The sequence below is a fragment of the Salmo salar genome, chromosome ssa09 (genome assembly GCF_905237065.1).
Source record: "Salmo salar chromosome ssa09, Ssal_v3.1, whole genome shotgun sequence".
Classification (NCBI taxonomy): domain Eukaryota; kingdom Metazoa; phylum Chordata; class Actinopteri; order Salmoniformes; family Salmonidae; genus Salmo; species Salmo salar.
In genome coordinates this window covers 73,153,097-73,171,431 of record NC_059450.1, presented here as the reverse complement: position 1 = coordinate 73,171,431, position 18,335 = coordinate 73,153,097, and the positions used below count along the sequence as shown (strand labels likewise).

At 42.7% G+C, this 18,335-nt stretch overlaps 6 protein-coding genes across 8 annotated transcripts in view; all 6 read right to left on the bottom strand.

Moving 5' to 3' along the window:
- The window catches only part of LOC106611843 (protocadherin alpha-C2), a 214,791-nt gene that overhangs the window by 83,658 nt on the left and 112,798 nt on the right, over positions 1–18,335 (bottom strand). The gene's annotated exons all lie outside the window — the stretch shown is intronic.
- Positions 903–3,819, bottom strand: LOC123744652 (protocadherin alpha-8-like). The gene has a single exon (XM_045723995.1). The coding sequence runs from the start codon at positions 3,510–3,512 to the stop codon at positions 1,107–1,109; it is 2,406 nt and encodes an 801-aa protein (XP_045579951.1). The 5' UTR covers positions 3,513–3,819; the 3' UTR covers positions 903–1,106.
- LOC123744649 (protocadherin alpha-2-like) lies at positions 4,894–7,415 on the bottom strand. The gene has a single exon (XM_045723989.1). The coding sequence runs from the start codon at positions 7,366–7,368 to the stop codon at positions 4,909–4,911; it is 2,460 nt and encodes an 819-aa protein (XP_045579945.1). The 5' UTR covers positions 7,369–7,415; the 3' UTR covers positions 4,894–4,908.
- Positions 8,408–10,984, bottom strand: LOC106611685 (protocadherin alpha-3-like). Its single transcript, XM_014212136.2, has one exon. It carries the CDS (start codon positions 10,967–10,969, stop codon positions 8,423–8,425), a length of 2,547 nt encoding a protein of 848 aa, XP_014067611.2. The 5' UTR covers positions 10,970–10,984; the 3' UTR covers positions 8,408–8,422.
- Positions 11,390–15,170, bottom strand: LOC106611686 (protocadherin alpha-8-like). The gene has a single exon (XM_014212138.2). The coding sequence runs from the start codon at positions 14,424–14,426 to the stop codon at positions 12,018–12,020; it is 2,409 nt and encodes an 802-aa protein (XP_014067613.1). The 5' UTR covers positions 14,427–15,170; the 3' UTR covers positions 11,390–12,017.
- Positions 15,255–18,276, bottom strand: LOC106611687 (protocadherin alpha-8-like). The gene has a single exon (XM_014212139.2). It carries the CDS (start codon positions 17,667–17,669, stop codon positions 15,255–15,257), a length of 2,415 nt encoding a protein of 804 aa, XP_014067614.2. The 5' UTR covers positions 17,670–18,276.

Below are 18,335 nucleotides of genomic sequence, written 5' to 3'. Positions count from 1 at the left end.
GTAGACACGGTTGAAATTGATAAATATACAGCACGGACCTTTAAGATTACAATGTCAATGGCAATTGTTTAGCCTATAAGATTAAGCTGCAACATGATGCAACTCTGTATTTATCCATTCGTTGTAAACCTTCCTGGCTATTTTCTCAAAATACACTACATACAACTTTTCTGGGATGTGACATATTAAAACATTCCTGAAGCACAAAACTATTGTACAGCGTCATAGAAATCCATTCATACGTTATAGCGCATTGAACACCAGGCGCGAATCTTCAGCGTTGAAGTTTAGCTCGCTTTCAGAACCATGGACAGCAACACTCGCTCTATCAAGCCAGTAGACCAGGGTACCCCAACTGTTGGTTTTAGTTGTCCCGGCAAGCTTCCTGAGCTTTTCTTTTTTCTTCACATTTTCATTTGTTGGACATAAAAGACTGTAACGACAGGAAATGAGCTCCAAGTGATTCCAATTTTGGAAATGTATTCTCACACATACTAGAGAGACGTGACCGTATACAAATGTAAGCAAGGTTTGAAGTGATTATGTTTCAGTCAAACATTAGATCTGTTTGGGCTAGTTGCAGTCAATATGCAATCTACAAATTATTTGCAATCATAAATGGCAGGTTCGAGCCCTGAATACTGATTGGCTGACAGCCGTGGTAAATCAGTCCGTATACTACCACGGGTATGACAAAACATTTATTTTTACAGCTCTAATTACATTGGTAACCAGTTTATAAAAGCAATACGGCACCTTGGGGGTTTGTGGCACATGGCCAATATACCACGGTTAAGGGCTGTATCCAGGCACTTAGCGTTGGGACGTGCATAAGAACAGCCCTTAGCCTTGGTATATTGGCCATATACCACACCCCCTCAGGCCTTATTGCTAATTTTGATCCGGCCCCCGATCGTCCGATCAAGTAACAAAATCGTCCAGAGGCTGAATCTAGTTGATGATCCCTACAGTAGGCCATAGGCGGAGTGTAAAACACATCCAATGGGACTAATCTCGGATGTCTGATTTCAAGGTAAGAGAAACTGAGAAATGCATATTATTTGAATGCAAGGCGTTCAATAGATGAATATAGATGCAGTACAGTTTTATAGAAAATAGGCCCGTTTAGGTGTAGATCTTACCTCCTCTTTGTTGGGTAACGTCTGAGTCCTGTTAAACGTGTCATTTCCATTAATACTGATCAGTTCTGCATCTGCAGGTGGATACGGAGCGGGGAAAACCACTACGTCACTCTTCAGTGTGTCTGAGCTGAAACACACGTCATACTGCTGAGTAGATTTAGAGTAAGACCAGCTTCCGTCAGGGTGTGTGGTGATCATTGGGGCGCTGTACCTTCTGAAACTGTCCTCTGTCCTGTGGCATTTTACAGCTATTAAACTGATGAGGCTCAGTAAAAATATCACTGATACCGAGGAAATGGCGATCAACAAATACAGGTTTAAATCAGAGAAGTTCTCCTCCTTTCTCGGTACATTTCTGAACTGAGTCTGGATTTCACCTGTACTTTCAACCACCACTACATCAATAGACACAGTCGCTGACAGTGAGGGTTCTCCGTTATCAGAAACCAACACGACCAGAGGGTGAGTTTTCAGGTCATTGTCACTCATTCTCCTCTTAGTCCTCAGTTCCCCGGTGCTGGTTCCGATTCGGAAGAGGTTGGTTCCCTTGGGCTCAGAGATGTGATAAGAAAGCAGCGCATTGTAGCCAGAGTCGGCGTCTACAGCCCTGATCTTGGCCACAAAGTAGCCCGCTTCAGCAGAATAGGGAACGTTCTCAGCGTTAACGGAGCCGTGTTCAGAATAGGGCGCGAGAATCCCAGGACTGTTGTCATTCTCATCCAGGATAAAAACGTTCACAGTCACGTTGCTGCTGAGTGGAGGAGCACCAGAGTCTGTGGCCTGAACTTTAAACTGGAAAGTCTTGATCTCCTCATAGTTAAAAGACTGTAGACTGATTATATCTCCAGTATCCGAGTTTATATTTACAGATGATGATACTGAAACACTTTTATCTAATAACGAATACGTCATCTTCGTATTTTCATCTGAATCTGGATCAAAAGCAGATATTGTATAAATGACGTCACCTACAGGACTGTTCTCTTTCACATAAACATTAATAATGGGTTCTGAGAAGCGAGGAGCGTTGTCATTTACATCAGAAACGTGTACTGTAATAACGCTGGTGCTGGAGAGAGGCGGGGTCCCTTCATCAGTAGCTGTGATGGTGACATTATACTGAGAAGCGCTCTCCCTGTCCAGAGGCCCGTCGACCACTAAAGAATAATCGTTTTTGTAGTTTGACTTTAGTTTAAAAGGAACAGACCCAACAATCTTACAGTTGGTAAGTCCGTTTTTACCTCCGTCCATATCAGTTACTGTCATCAAGGCCACCACTGTCCCTATCTCAGCATCCTCCTTGATAGGGCTCATGAGTGACGTCACGGACACCTCAGGAACATTGTCATTGACATCAATAACTTCAACTAACACTTTAGAATAACCACTACGAGGTGAATGACCTTGGTCCGTAGCTTGCACACGTAGCTCATATGCTGCGTTTTGTTCATGATCCAATTCAGATTTTACAGTAATTTCGCCACTTTGTTGATCTATAGAAAACACATCGGCCGAGTTAACACTACCACGTTTGCTAAATGAATAAACAAGTTCACTATTCACACCCTGGTCTAAATCTGTAGCTTCCAGCTTTAATATTTTTGTCCCTAAAGATACATTTTCATTAACACGGACCTTGTAAAGTGGTTTAGCAAATGTTGGCGTGTTATCATTGACATCTATTACGTTGACAATGATCTGTAACGTCCCGGATCTAGGAGGTTTTCCTCCATCTACAGCGGTCAGTGTGAGCTGGATAACGGGCTGTTTCTCTCGGTCTAAAGCTTTCTGCAGCACTAACTCAGCAGACACACTCTGCTCTCCACCGCTCTGTACATCCAGGGAGAAGTGTTCATTCGGGCTCAGCTTGTAGCTGTTTACCGAGTTGCTGCCCGTATCTGCGTCATTACCTATCGGTAATGGATATCTATCTCCAGGTGAAGATAATTCCGAAATGTTAAACGTGTGATATTGTTCAAGGAAGATCGGCGCATTGTCATTTGTATCTAAAATATTCACCTCAATGCGGTGGAGCTGCATTGGATCCCTCAGTATGGCCTGTATGTTTAAAGAGCACTTTACCGTAATCGGACAAAGCTCCTCTCGGTCTATCCTCTCGTTAACGTACAGAATCCCCGTTTTTAAATTCGCCTCAAAATACCTCTTACTCTGTCCCGATACAATCCTTAGACCCCTCGACTCCAGTTCCTGAACATTAAGGTTTAAATCCTTAGCCAGATTCCCCACAAACGTGCCTTTGTCCACCTCCTCTGAAACGGAGTAAGAGATCTGCGCTGCAGACCAGTCAAATAAACAAAGCAACGCGACGCACAGGATCCAAACGCGTTCTCTTTGTCTTCGACGACCCATCGCTGCTTGTATAAAGCAACTACTTATTCAAGTAGAATATATTGAAATATCCATCAAGCCTTCAGAACCTGTAAGATAGATCCTGTACTAGCCTGCTGCCCGGCCCTCTCCGTCTCGCCACTATTCAAGTGTTTCTCTTCACAAAGCTGTCTGGACTGGTGACACCCGTCTCTATCTCATTCAGAGAGGAGGAGTCCTAGAATATCGGCGACGACATTCATTTCTGTGGTCTACAGCGACACCATGTGTTACTGTTGTACATAGTCTATATTACCAACGTAAAATACGGGTGTATACTATCGATGTCTGTTTCTAGTAACCAGGCTGATTATTTGACTTGTTAGAATACTGAGAAACTGCAGTAGACCACATCGTGTTGGACATCTACACCCGGAATGCCCGTGCATTTGAAAGGACAACAATTCTATTCAATGCAAAACACAGGGAAAGTAGATGAAGAACAGTCAACCTAACATAACTAAATAGATTTTCAGACAGTCATGTTTTGATAACAATGACAAAAGCCATAACAAAGACACACATTGATGTACAAAGCTCAAGGAGTTAACAGTGTGATACTGTCAAGACGGCAAATACACAATTCTCAAACGTTAACGTCCACGTTGAATCTTTTTCATTACACCAGTGAGAAGTATTCATCTAAAAAGAACACTGCCTGCCCCCACCAGCAGAGAGCCATAATGGTTTCAGCACCATGGACAGCACACGGTACGATTTCACCACTTCCTCAACGTTCACCACTTCCTCCTCAACTTTGTAAACAAATATTTACTGTTGAAATGGATGAAGATAAAGTATGCACCATTTAAACTGACAATGTTAAGTGTAATTGAGTAGCCTATATTATTCATCTGTAACATGATGGATGTGTATTTCCTATACGTCGTAGAAGGTTCTGCCTATTTTCTCACAATACTATACTTACTACAGTACCCGACCACAGCGTCAGAGAAAGCCATTCATATGTCATAGAGCAGAGGTATTCAACTCTTACCCGGGGTCCAGAGCATGCTGCTTTTCTGTTCTACCTGATAATAAATTGCACACACCTGGTGAACCCTGGTCTAAATCAGTCCCTGATTAGAGGGGGACAATGAAAAATGCAGTGGAACATGCTTCGAGTTTCAGAGTTGAGTTATGAGGGTCAAAGAGCAAAGAGCATTGAACGCTTGGCACGAATCCTTCAGCTCTGAAGTTTAGCCCGCTTTCAGAACCATGGACAGCAACACTAGTTCAGTTAGACAAAGAGGTCATGCGCACAGTGCAAAACAAAGCCAATGTGACAACTCTCGAGTAGAGGGACGTTTTTGAAGTAACATGAACTTAGAAAACAATATTATTTGACTGCAAGTTCAAAAGAGTAAAACATTGATAATTAAAAACCAAAATCGGCCCAGTTATGTATAAATCTTACCTCCTCTTTGTTGGGTAACGTCTGAGTCCTGTTAAACGTGTCATTTCCATTAATACTGATCAGTTCTGCATCTGCAGGTGGATACGGAGCGGGGAAAACCACTACGTCACTCTTCAGTGTGTCTGAGCTGAAACACACGTCATACTGCTGAGTAGATTTAGAGTAAGACCAGCTTCCGTCAGGGTGTGTGGTGATCATTGGGGCGCTGTACCTTCTGAAACTGTCCTCTGTCCTGTGGCATTTTACAGCTATTAAACTGATGAGGCTCAGTAAAAATATCACTGATACCGAGGAAATGGCGATCAGCAAATACAGGTTTAAATCAGAGAAGTTCTCCTCCTTTCTCGGTACATTTCTGAACTGAGTCTGGATTTCACCTGTACTTTCAACCACCACTACATCAATAGACACAGTCGCTGACAGTGAGGGTTCTCCGTTATCAGAAACCAACACGACCAGAGGGTGAGTTTTCAGGTCATTGTCACTCATTCTCCTCTTAGTCCTCAGTTCCCCGGTGCTGGTTCCGATTCGGAAGAGGTTGGTTCCCTTGGGCTCAGAGATGTGATAAGAAAGCAGCGCATTGTAGCCAGAGTCGGCGTCTACAGCCCTGATCTTGGCCACAAAGTAGCCCGCTTCAGCAGAATAGGGAACGTTCTCAGCGTTAACGGAGCCGTGTTCAGAATAGGGCGCGAGAATCCCAGGACTGTTGTCATTCTCATCCAGGATAAAAACGTTCACAGTCACGTTGCTGCTGAGTGGAGGAACACCAGAGTCTGTGGCCTGAACTTTAAACTGGAAAGTTTTGATCTCCTCATAGTTAAAAGACTGCAGACTGATTATATCTCCAGTATCTGAGTTTATATTTACAGATGATGATACTGAAACGCTTTTATCTAATAACGAATACGTCATCTTTATATTTTCATCTGAATCTGGATCAAAAGCAGATATCGTATAAATGACGTCTCCTACCGGACTGTTCTCTTTCACATAAACATTAATCACCGGTTCTGAGAAGCGAGGAGCGTTGTCATTTACATCAGAAACGTGTACTGTAATAACGCTGGTGCTGGAGAGAGGCGGGGTCCCTTCATCAGTAGCTGTGATGGTGACATTATACTGAGAAGCGCTCTCTCTGTCCAGAGGCCCGTCGACCACTAACGAATAATAGTTTTTATAGTTTGACTTTAGTTTAAAAGGAACAGACCCAATAATATTACAGTTAGTGAGGCCGCTTTTACTGCCATCTTTATCAGTTACGGTCACCAAGGCGACCACGGTCCCTATCTCAGCATCCTCTTTAACTGGGCTCATAAGTGATGTTACTGTGATTTCAGGAGCATTGTCATTGACATCAATAACTTCTACTAACACTTTAGAATAACCACTGCGAGGCGAGGAGCCTTGGTCCGTCGCCTGAACCCTAATTTCATATGCTGCATTTTCTTCATAATCCAATTTCCCTTTTAGAGTAATTTCACCACTTTGTGCATCGATAGAAAACACATCGGCAGAGTCAACACTACCACGTTTGCTAAATGAGTAAACAAGTTCACCATTGAAACCCTCGTCTAAATCGGATGCATCCAACTTTAATATTTTTGTCCCAAAGGAAGCATTTTCATTAACACGGACCTTGTAAAGTGGTTTAGCAAATGTTGGCGTGTTATCATTGACATCTATTACGTTGACAATAATCTGTGAATTCCCGGATCTAGGAGGTTTTCCTCCATCTACAGCGGTCAGTGTGAGCTGGATAACGGGCTGTTTCTCTCGGTCTAAAGCTTTCTGCAGCACTAACTCAGCAGACACACTCTGCTCTCCACCGCTCTGTACATCCAGGGAGAAGTGTTCATTCGGGCTCAGCTTGTAGCTGTTTACCGAGTTACTGCCCGTATCTGCGTCATTCGCTATCGGTAGTGGATATCTATCTCCAGGTGATGAAGACTCGGAAATGTTAAATGTATGATATTGTTCGAGGAAAGATGGTGCATTGTCATTGATGTCTAAAATATTCACTTCAACGCGGTGGAGAAAAATAGGGTGGCTCAATATGGCCTCTACATTTAATGAGCATTTTACCATATTCGGACAAAGCTCCTCCCTGTCTATTCTGTCGTCAACGAACAGTACCCCCGTTTTCATATTAGCTTCGAAATACCTCTTACTCTGTCCCGATACAATCCTTAGACCCCTCGACTCCAGTTCCTGAACATTAAGGTTTAAATCCTTAGCCAGATTCCCCACAAACGTGCCTTTGTCCACCTCCTCTGAAACGGAGTAAGAGATCTGCGCTGCAGACCAGTCAAATAAACAAAGCAACGCGACGCACAGGATCCAAACGCGTTCTCTCTGTCTTCGACGACCCATCGCTGCTTGTACAATATTAATTAATCCAATAGAAAATAGTGACATATCCATGAAATCAGAAAAATCCGTTAGAGAGATCCTGTACAGAGCCCAGCCCTCTCCGTCTCACCATCATTCCAGTGTCTCTTCACAAAGCTTTCGGAATGATGACGCAATTGTCGTTCTTATTCAGAGAGGAGGAGTCATAGAATATCAGCGGCTACATTCATTTCTGTGGTCTATAGTGACACCATGTGTTATTGTTACACATAGTTTATATTACTCATGGACAAGAAGAACGTTTATTATTCGACTTGTTAGAATAGTGACATAAACTCCAGTAGTCAACATCGCGTTGGATATTTACTACACAAAAGGCCTATGTATTTAAATGGACGAACGTTCAATGCAGAACCCAGGGAATGTAGCAAAAGAAACAACCTCATCTAATGAAATAAATATTCACGTCGTCATGTTCTGATTAGAATGACAGAAACTATAACAATCAAGGCCGAGTAACGCGGAGTAAAGCCACGCAGGGAACCGTGGCATCTGAAAAGCTAAAGGGGGTAACATTATAATACCAAGACAGCAAAACCAAATGATCCAAAGCAAATGACCACGTTGCATCAGTTCCAATACACCAGTGACAAGCACCACGGAGAGCACTCGGTAACATTTCACCGCCTGCTGAACATAGAACTTTGGAAACATATATACACCGTTGAAATAGATAAAGATATAGTATGCAGCATTTAGGCTGATATTGTCGAGGGTAATTGTGTAGCATACTATATATCATCAATATGTAACATGATGTATGTTTATATTTCCCATAAGTTACTGCCTATGTCCTGACAAAACACATACACGCCTTTGCTGATGTTTTACGCATTCATGAAGCTCAACACTATTGTACAGTGACATACAAAGCCATTCATATCTCAAAGAGCATTAAACACTTGGCACATATCTACAGCTCTGAAGATCAGTGTGATTTCAGAAGTAGGGACAGCAACACTCGCTCTATCACGCAAGGAGGCAATAAGCATAGTGCAAATCAAAGCCAATGTGACAACTCTTGAGTGAACGGCTGTTTTTTAATAAGAGAAAGGTAGAAACAATATTATTTGACTGCAAGGAGTTCAAATGAGTAATACAGGTATGATGCAATAGATAAATCGGCCCATTTATGTATTACTCTTACCTCCTCTTTGTTGGGTAACGTCTGAGTCCTGTTAAACGTGTCATTTCCATTAATACTGATCAGTTCTGCATCTGCAGGTGGATACGGAGCGGGGAAAACCACTACGTCACTCTTCAGTGTGTCTGAGCTGAAACACACGTCATACTGCTGAGTAGATTTAGAGTAAGACCAGCTTCCGTCAGGGTGTGTGGTGATCATTGGGGCGCTGTACCTTCTGAAACTGTCCTCTGTCCTGTGGCATTTTACAGCTATTAAACTGATGAGGCTCAGTAAAAATATCACTGATACCGAGGAAATGGCGATCAGCAAATACAGGTTTAAATCAGAGAAGTTCTCCTCCTTTCTCGGTACATTTCTGAACTGAGTCTGGATTTCACCTGTACTTTCAACCACCACTACATCAATAGACACAGTCGCTGACAGTGAGGGTTCTCCGTTATCAGAAACCAACACGAGCAACGGGTGAGTTTTCAGGTCATTGTCACTCATTCTCCTCTTAGTCCTCAGTTCCCCGCTGCTGGTTCCGATTCGGAAGAGGTTGATTCCCTTGGGCTCAGAGATGTGATAAGAAAGCAGCGCATTGTAGCCAGAGTCGGCGTCTACAGCCCTGATCTTGGCCACAAAGTAGCCCGCTTCAGCAGAATAGGGAACGTTCTCAGCGTTAACGGAGCCGTGTTCAGAATAGGGCGCGAGAATCCCAGGACTGTTGTCATTCTCATCCAGGATAAAAACGTTCACAGTCACGTTGCTGCTGAGTGGAGGAGCACCAGAGTCTGTGGCCTGAACTTTAAACTGGAAAGTTTTGATCTCCTCATAGTTAAAAGACTGCAGACTGATTATATCTCCAGTATCTGAGTTTATATTTACAGATGATGATATTGAAACACTTTTATCTAATAATGAATACGTCATCTTTGCGTTTTCATCTGAATCTGTATCAAATGCATAAATTGTATAAATGACGTCTCCTACCGGACTGTTCTCTTTCACATAAACATGAATCACCGGTTCTGAGAAGCGAGGAGCGTTGTCATTTACATCAGAAACGTGTACTGTAATAACGCTGGTGCTGGAGAGAGGCGGGGTCCCTTCATCAGTAGCTGTGATGGTGACATTATACTGAGAAGCGCTCTCTCTGTCCAGAGGCCCATCGACCACTAAAGAATAATAGTTTTTATAATTCGACTTCAGTTTAAAGGGGACAGACCCAGTAAGTTTACAGTTGGTGATGCCATTTTTACTACTATCTTTATCTGTCACTGTCACTAAGGCGACCACTGTCCCTATCTCAGCATCCTCTTTCACTGGACTCATGAGTGACGTTACTGAGATTTCTGGGGAATTGTCATTGACATCAATAACTTCAACTAACACTTTACCGTGTGTGCTACGACGAGAATGCCCTTGATCAGTCGCTTGAACTCTTATTTCGTATGAAGGACTTTCTTCATAATCCAAATTCCCTTTTATTGTAAGTTCACCCGTGTCTGAATTGATGCTAAACATAATGGATGGGTCCCAATTACCCCGTTTAAAGAAAGAGTACACTATTTTACTATTTACGCCCTCGTCTAAATCTGTTGCAAAGAGAGTTAGAACAGCTGTCCCAAAATGTGCATTTTCATGGACACGTACTTTATAAAGCGGCCGGGAAAAAATTGGAGAATTATCATTGACATCTATTACGTTGACAATGATCTGTAACGTCCCGGATCTAGGAGGTTTTCCTCCATCTACAGCGGTCAGTGTGAGCTGGATAACGGGCTGTTTCTCTCGGTCTAAAGCTTTCTGCAGCACTAACTCAGCAGACACACTCTGCTCTCCACCGCTCTGTACATCCAGGGAGAAGTGTTCATTCGGGCTCAGCTTGTAGCTGTTTACCGAGTTACTGCCCGTATCTGCGTCATTCGGTATCGGTAGCAGGTATCTCTCACCGGGAGAAGCTAATTCAGTAACATTCAAATGATGTATTTTTTCAAGAAAAGACGGAGCATTGTCGTTAATATCAATAATATTCACCTCAATACGGTGGAGAAGCATAGGATGGCTCAATATGGCCTGTATGTTTAAAGAGCACTTTACCATATTCGGACAAAGCTCCTCTCGGTCTATCCTCTCGTTAACGTACAGAATCCCCGTTTTCAAATTCGCCTCAAAATACCTCTTACTCTGTCCTGATACAATCCTTAGACCCCTCGACTCCAGTTCCTGAACATTAAGGTTTAAATCCTTAGCCAGATTCCCCACAAACGTGCCTTTGTCCACCTCCTCTGAAACGGAGTAAGAGATCTGCGCTGCAGACCAGTCAAATAAACAAAGCAACGCGACGCACAGGATCCAAACGCGTTCTCTTTGTCTTCGACGACCCATCGCTGCTTGTACAAGATTAATAAATCCAACAGAAAATAGTGGCATATGCTTCAAAACTAAAAAATCCGTTATAGAGACCGTGAACAGCCCAGCCATTTCCGTCTCACCACCAATCGAGTGTTTCTTTCGACAAAGCGCTCGGGACTGATGACGCAAGTCTTATTCTCATTCAGAGAGGAGGAGTCATAGAATATGTGACTACATTCATTTCTGTGGTCTACAGCGACACCATGTGTTACTGTTACACATAGTTTATATTACTCATGGACAATTAGACCTTTGGCCTATTATTTCACTTGTTTTTAGAATACGATGATAAACTCCAACATCCTGTTTATTAAAAGGACACGCGTTCTTCTCATGGCAAAACACAGGGAAAGTAGGTGAAGGCAAGTCAACCTAACATAATGAAATAAATGTTCAGATAGTCATGCTTTGATAACAATGACAGAAGCCATAACAAAGACACACTTTGATGTACAAAGCTCAAGAGGTTAACATTGTGATATTGTCAAGATTGCTGAAACACTTTTCTCTAACGTAAATTCCACTTAGCATCTATTCCATTACACCAGTGACAAGAATCCATCCAAAAAGAACACTGCCCCTAATTAGCAAAGAGCAACAACGGCTGCAGCACCATGGACAGCACTTAGTAATACTTCACCTCAGGGAAGAAATATACACTTTGAAATGGATAAATATACAGCACGGACCTTTAGGCTGACAACGTCAATGGTAATCCTGTAGCTGTATGATTAAGCTGCAACATGATGTAACTGAATATTTCCCATACATTGTATACACTCCTGTCTATTTTCTCAAAATAGCCTACATACAATGTGGAATCTGATCTGACAGATTTCACATTCAGATTACACATCCCTGAAGCGCAACACTATTGTACAGCGCCGTAGAAGTCCAATCATATCTTATAGATCATTAATACGAATCCTCAGCTCTGAAGTATAGCATGCTTTCAGGACCACGGACAGCAAAACTCGCTCAATGAAGAATGAAGGCCAGACGCACAATGCAAAACAAAACCAATGTGACAACTCTCGAGTGGATGGATGGCTTTTTTCAAGGTAAGAGGAACTTATAAAACAATATTATTTGACTGCAAGGAGTTCAATGGAGTAATTCACATATAATTCAATAGAAAATAGTCAATAGATCTTACCTCCTCTTTGTTGGGTAACGTCTGAGTCCTGTTAAACGTGTCATTTCCATTAATACTGATCAGTTCTGCATCTGCAGGTGGATACGGAGCGGGGAAAACCACTACGTCACTCTTCAGTGTGTCTGAGCTGAAACACACGTCATACTGCTGAGTAGATTTAGAGTAAGACCAGCTTCCGTCAGGGTGTGTGGTGATCATTGGGGCGCTGTACCTTCTGAAACTGTCCTCTGTCCTGTGGCATTTTACAGCTATTAAACTGATGAGGCTCAGTAAAAATATCACTGATACCGAGGAAATGGCGATCAGCAAATACAGGTTTAAATCAGAGAAGTTCTCCTCCTTTCTCGGTACATTTCTGAACTGAGTCTGGATTTCACCTGTACTTTCAACCACCACTACATCAATAGACACAGTCGCTGACAGTGAGGGTTCTCCGTTATCAGAAACCAACACGACCAACGGGTGAGTTTTCAGGTCATTGTCACTCATTCTCCTCTTAGTCCTCAGTTCCCCGGTGCTGGTTCCGATTCGGAAGAGGTTGGTTCCCTTGGGCTCAGAGATGTGATATGAAAGCAGCGCATTGTAGCCAGAGTCGGCGTCTACAGCCCTGATCTTGGCCACAAAGTAGCCCGCTTCAGCAGAATAGGGAACGTTCTCAGCGTTAACGGAGCCGTGTTCAGAATAGGGCGCGAGAATCCCAGGACTGTGGTCATTCTCATCCAGGATAAAAACGTTCACAGTCACGTTGCTGCTGAGTGGAGGAACACCAGAGTCTGTGGCCTGAACTTTAAACTGGAAAGTTTTCATCTCCTCATAGTTAAAAGACTGCAGACTGATTATATCTCCAGTATCTGAGTTTATATTTACAGATGATGATATTGAAACGCTTTTATCTAATAGCAAATACGTCATCTTCGTATTTTCATCTGAATCTGGATCAAAAGCAGATATTGTATAAATGACGTCTCCTACCGGACTGTTCTCTTTCACATAAACATTAATAATGGGTTCTGAGAAGCGAGGAGCGTTGTCATTTACATCAGAAACGTGTACTGTAATAACGCTGGTGCTGGAGAGAGGCGGGGTCCCTTCATCAGTAGCTGTGATGATGACATTATACTGAGAAGCGCTCTCCCTGTCCAGAGGCCCGTCGACCACTAAGGAATAATAGTTTTTGTAGTTCGATCTCAAATTAAAAGGAACAGATCCAACAAGCTTACAATTGGTGAGGCCGTTTTTACCTCCGTCTTTATCAGTTACTGTCACCAAGGCGACCACTGTCCCTATCTCAGCATCCTCTTTGACTGGGCTCATGAGTGACGTCACCAATATTTCAGGGACATTGTCATTGACATCAATAACTTCAACTAACACTTTACCGTGTGCACTACGGGGGGAGGAGCCTTGGTCTGTCGCCTGCACTCGAATTTCATATGCAGGACTTCCCTCATAATCCAAATTCCCCCTGACCATAATTTCACCTGTTTCTGAATTTATATCAAATAAAACAGACGGGTTCAAGTTGGCACGTTTGATAAAGGAATATTCAATCTTACCGTTAACCCCTTCATCTAAATCTGTGGCAATAAGTTTTACGACTACAGTTCCAAACGGAGCATTTTCATTTACTCGGACTTTATACAGCGGTTTGCTAAAAGTAGGTGAATTATCATTTGCATCAATCACGTTAACAATGATCTGTAACGTCCCGGATCTAGGAGGTTTTCCTCCATCTACAGCGGTCAGTGTGAGCTTTATAACGGGCTGTTTCTCTCGGTCTAAAGCTTTCTGCAGCACTAACTCAGCAGACACACTCTGCTCTCCACCGCTCTGTACATCCAGGGAGAAGTGTTCATTCGGGCTCAGCTTGTAGCTGTTTACCGAGTTAATGCCCGTATCTGCGTCAACTGCGAGAGGAAGCAAATATCGTTCGCCCTTTGATGATGACTCAGATATATTAAATGTGTGCAATGTTTCATCAAAGGCCGGCGCATTGTCATTGATGTCTAAAATATTCACCTCAATACGGTGGAGAAGCATAGGATGGCTCAGTATGGCCTCTATGTTTAAAGAGCACTTTACCATATTTGGACAAAGCTCCTCTCTGTCAATTCTCTCGTTAACGTACAGAATCCCCGTTTTCAAATTAGCCTCAAGATACATCTTGCTGTGTCCCGATACAATCCTCAGACCCCTCGACTCCAGTTCCTGAACATTAAGGTTTAAATCCTTAGCCAGATTCCCCACAAACGTGCCTTTGTCCACCTCCTCTGAAACGGAGTAAGAGATCTGCGCTGCAGACCAGTCAAATAAACAAAGCAACGCGACGCACAGGATCCAAACGCGTTCTGTATGTCTTCGACGACCCATCGCTGCTTGTATAAAGCAAATTATATCAGAGTTAAAGTCACATAGGTCCTATCCATTAAAACCAGAAAAATCCGTTATGAAAGAGATCCACACAACCCAGCCATCCGTCTCACGATCATTCGAGTGTTTCTCATGACAATGCGCTCGGGACAGGCGTCGATTGTATTTTATTCAGAGGAGGAGTCTTGGATTATCAGTGACTTCTCTCCGATCTGTGGTCTACAGCGACACCATGCGTTGCTTATTGATTGTTTTTATTGATATCACTGACTTTTGTGATGGTAGTCAGGAAATGCCAAATATAACTGTATATTAATCAGTGACCAATGTCTCAAATCTGAAACCATCACGTGATATCGTCCAATTTGAATACATGTGCTCGTGATAAGAACTGCATAATGTGAAGTGAAAAACACTGGGGAACATGTCATGATGAAATGACTGTACTTAGGTAGAAACACTGTTGATAAAGGTTTGTAATAAGGACAGCTGTTAGTGAGTGAATAAACCAATTTGATTGTCTATATAGGAAACTGCCAGATGTCGTTTTCAAGGGGGAGACAAGTAGAGAGATAAAAATGTATATTTAAATCAACTTTTTACATCAGTAGAACAGTTCAATTCCACTGTCAATACATAATAGCAAAAATCCAAATAGTCCTTTACCACCCAAAACAGAAGACCAATGACCGTTTCAGCACCATGGACAGTGACCTCCCTTTCACGGAAAGGTTATTTTGCACATTGACCTAGCTATTTATGCTAATATATCTATATTATTTTATGACATCAATCACTAAATTAACCATGAAAACACATGTATCATACCTATGAATTAAACACATAAATATTAGCGCAGTGTATTACTCTTACCTCCTCTTTGTTGGGTAACGTCTGAGTCCTGTTAAACGTGTCATTTCCATTAATACTGATCAGTTCTGCATCTGCAGGTGGATACGGAGCGGGGAAAACCACTACGTCACTCTTCAGTGTGTCTGAGCTGAAACACACGTCATACTGCTGAGTAGATTTAGAGTAAGACCAGCTTCCGTCAGGGTGTGTGGTGATCATTGGGGCGCTGTACCTTCTGAAACTGTCCTCTGTCCTGTGGCATTTTACAGCTATTAAACTGATGAGGCTCAGTAAAAATATCACTGATACCGAGGAAATGGCGATCAGCAAATACAGGTTTAAATCAGAGAAGTTCTCCTCCTTTCTCGGTACATTTCTGAACTGAGTCTGGATTTCACCTGTACTTTCAACCACCACTACATCAATAGACACAGTCGCTGACAGTGAGGGTTCTCCGTTATCAGAAACCAACACGAGCAACGGGTGAGTTTTCAGGTCATTGTCACTCATTCTCCTCTTAGTCCTCAGTTCCCCGCTGCTGGTTCCGATTCGGAAGAGGTTGGTTCCCTTGGGCTCAGAGATGTGATAAGAAAGCAGCGCATTGTAGCCAGAGTCGGCGTCTACAGCCCTGATCTTGGCCACAAAGTAGCCCGCTTCAGCAGAATAGGGAACGTTCTCAGCGTTAACGGAGCCGTGTTCAGAATAGGGCGCGAGAATCCCAGGACTGTTGTCATTCTCATCCAGGATAAAAACGTTCACAGTCACGTTGCTGCTGAGTGGAGGAGCACCAGAGTCTGTGGCCTGAACTTTAAACTGGAAAGTTTTCATCTCCTCATAGTTAAAAGACTGCAGACTGATTATATCTCCAGTATCTGAGTTTATATTTACAGATGATGATACTGAAACGCTTTTATCTAATAACGAATACGTCATCTTTGCATTTTCATCAGAATCTCGATCAAAAGCAGATATTGTATAAATGACGTCTCCTACCGGACTGTTCTCTTTCACATAAACATTAATAATGGGTTCTGAGAAGCGAGGAGCGTTGTCATTTACATCAGAAACGTGTACTGTAATAACGCTGGTGCTGGAGAGAGGCGGGGTCCCTTCATCAGTAGCTGTGATGGTGACATTATACTGAGAAGCGCTCTCCCTGTCCAGAGGCCCGTCGACCACTAACGAATAATAGTTTTTATAATTCGATCTCAAATTAAAAGGAACAGATCCAACAAGCTTACAATTGGTGAGGCCGTTTTTACCTCCGTCTTTATCAGTTACTGTCACCAAGGCGACCACTGTCCCTATCTCAGCATCCTCTTTGACTGGGCTGATGAGGGACGTCACTGATATTTCAGGGACATTGTCATTGACATCAATAACTTCTACTAACACTTTGCAATACGTTTTCCGTGCGGTGTGCCCTCGGTCCGTCGCCTCAGCCCGAATTTCATAGGCGGCAGTTACCTCATGGTCCATAGTTTTCTTAACAGTAATTATGCCTGTATCTGAATTTATAGCAAATGTATCGGAGTGACTTAAACTACCTCGACCTATTAGTGAGTACATAATCTCGCTATTTACGCCCTCGTCAAGATCCGTCGCGGTGAGAGTTATTATTGCTGTACCAGATGAAACGTTTTCAGGAACGCTAACCTTATAAAGTGGTTTGCTAAATGAAGGTGCATTATCATTAACGTCTTCCACATTTACTGTGATCAGTAATGTCCCGGATCTAGGAATTTTTCCTCCATCTACAGCGGTCAGTGTGAGCTGGATAACGGGCTGTTTCTCTCGGTCTAAAGCTTTCTGCAGCACTAACTCAGCAGACACACTCTGCTCTCCACCGCTCTGTACATCCAGGGAGAAGTGTTCATTCGGGCTCAGCTTGTAGCTGTTTACGGAGTTACTGCCCGTATCTGCGTCATTCGCTATAGGTAGTGGATATCGCTCACCAGGAAATGCCGCCTCGGTGATATTAAGTATATGTATTCTTTCGAGGAAAGATGGTACATTATCATTTATGTCTAAAATATCAATTTCAACTCGGTGGAGCTGAGTAGGATGGCTCAATATGGCTTCTATATTTAAGGAGCACTTCACCGTATTTGGACAAAGCTCCTCTCTGTCTATCCTCTCCTCAACGAACATAATTCCTGTCTTCAAATTAGCCTCAAAATACCTCTTCTTATGTCCCGATACAATCCTTAGACCCCTCGACTCCAGTTCCTGAACATTAAGGTTTAAATCCTTAGCCAGATTCCCCACAAACGTGCCTTTGTCCACCTCCTCTGAAACGGAGTAAGAGATCTGCGCTGCAGACCAGTCAAATAAACAAAGCAACGCGACGCACAGGATCCAAACGCGTTCTGTATGTCTTCGACGACCCATCGCTGCTTGGGCAAAACAACTGAATCCAAGTAATGGTCATGTATCCATTACAACTCTCGAATATTCCGGTATAAGCCAGAGATCCTGTACAGCCCAGCCCTCTCCGTCTCACCACCATTCGAGTTTCTCTTCACAAAGCTCTCGAGACTGGTGGCTGACGCAGTTCTTTTTGAGAGAGAGAGAGAATTAGAGTCTTAGAATATGAATGACTTCTCTCCTATCTGTGGTCTATAGCGACACCACGTGTTACTATTTATTTGTTTCGTTTCATTTTATATACCATAGTATGACTTTTTGCGATAGTAACCACATATTAAAAGATAACTGGGAGAAACCAGCGAGCAACGTTGACTCAAATGTTAATCAATCCCTTCATGCATCAAATAGTTCAATTTGAATACACGTGCTCATGATCAGTAGTACAGATGTGGGAACAAAGAATGGGGAACACTTCAAATGAGTGGTGATAGTCGTACACAGTGGCGAAGTTGAAAGTGGACATGATCAAAGCTTTCGAGCAGTCAAGAAACCAAATAAAGTATGATCGACTTAAAAGAAACGGAATCACAAAATATACAAATGGATTGTTAGATTAAAAATACACATCTTTCAAAACAAACTTCGTAAATCACTTGAGTGAATGCATTGCACTTTCAACAACGAAAA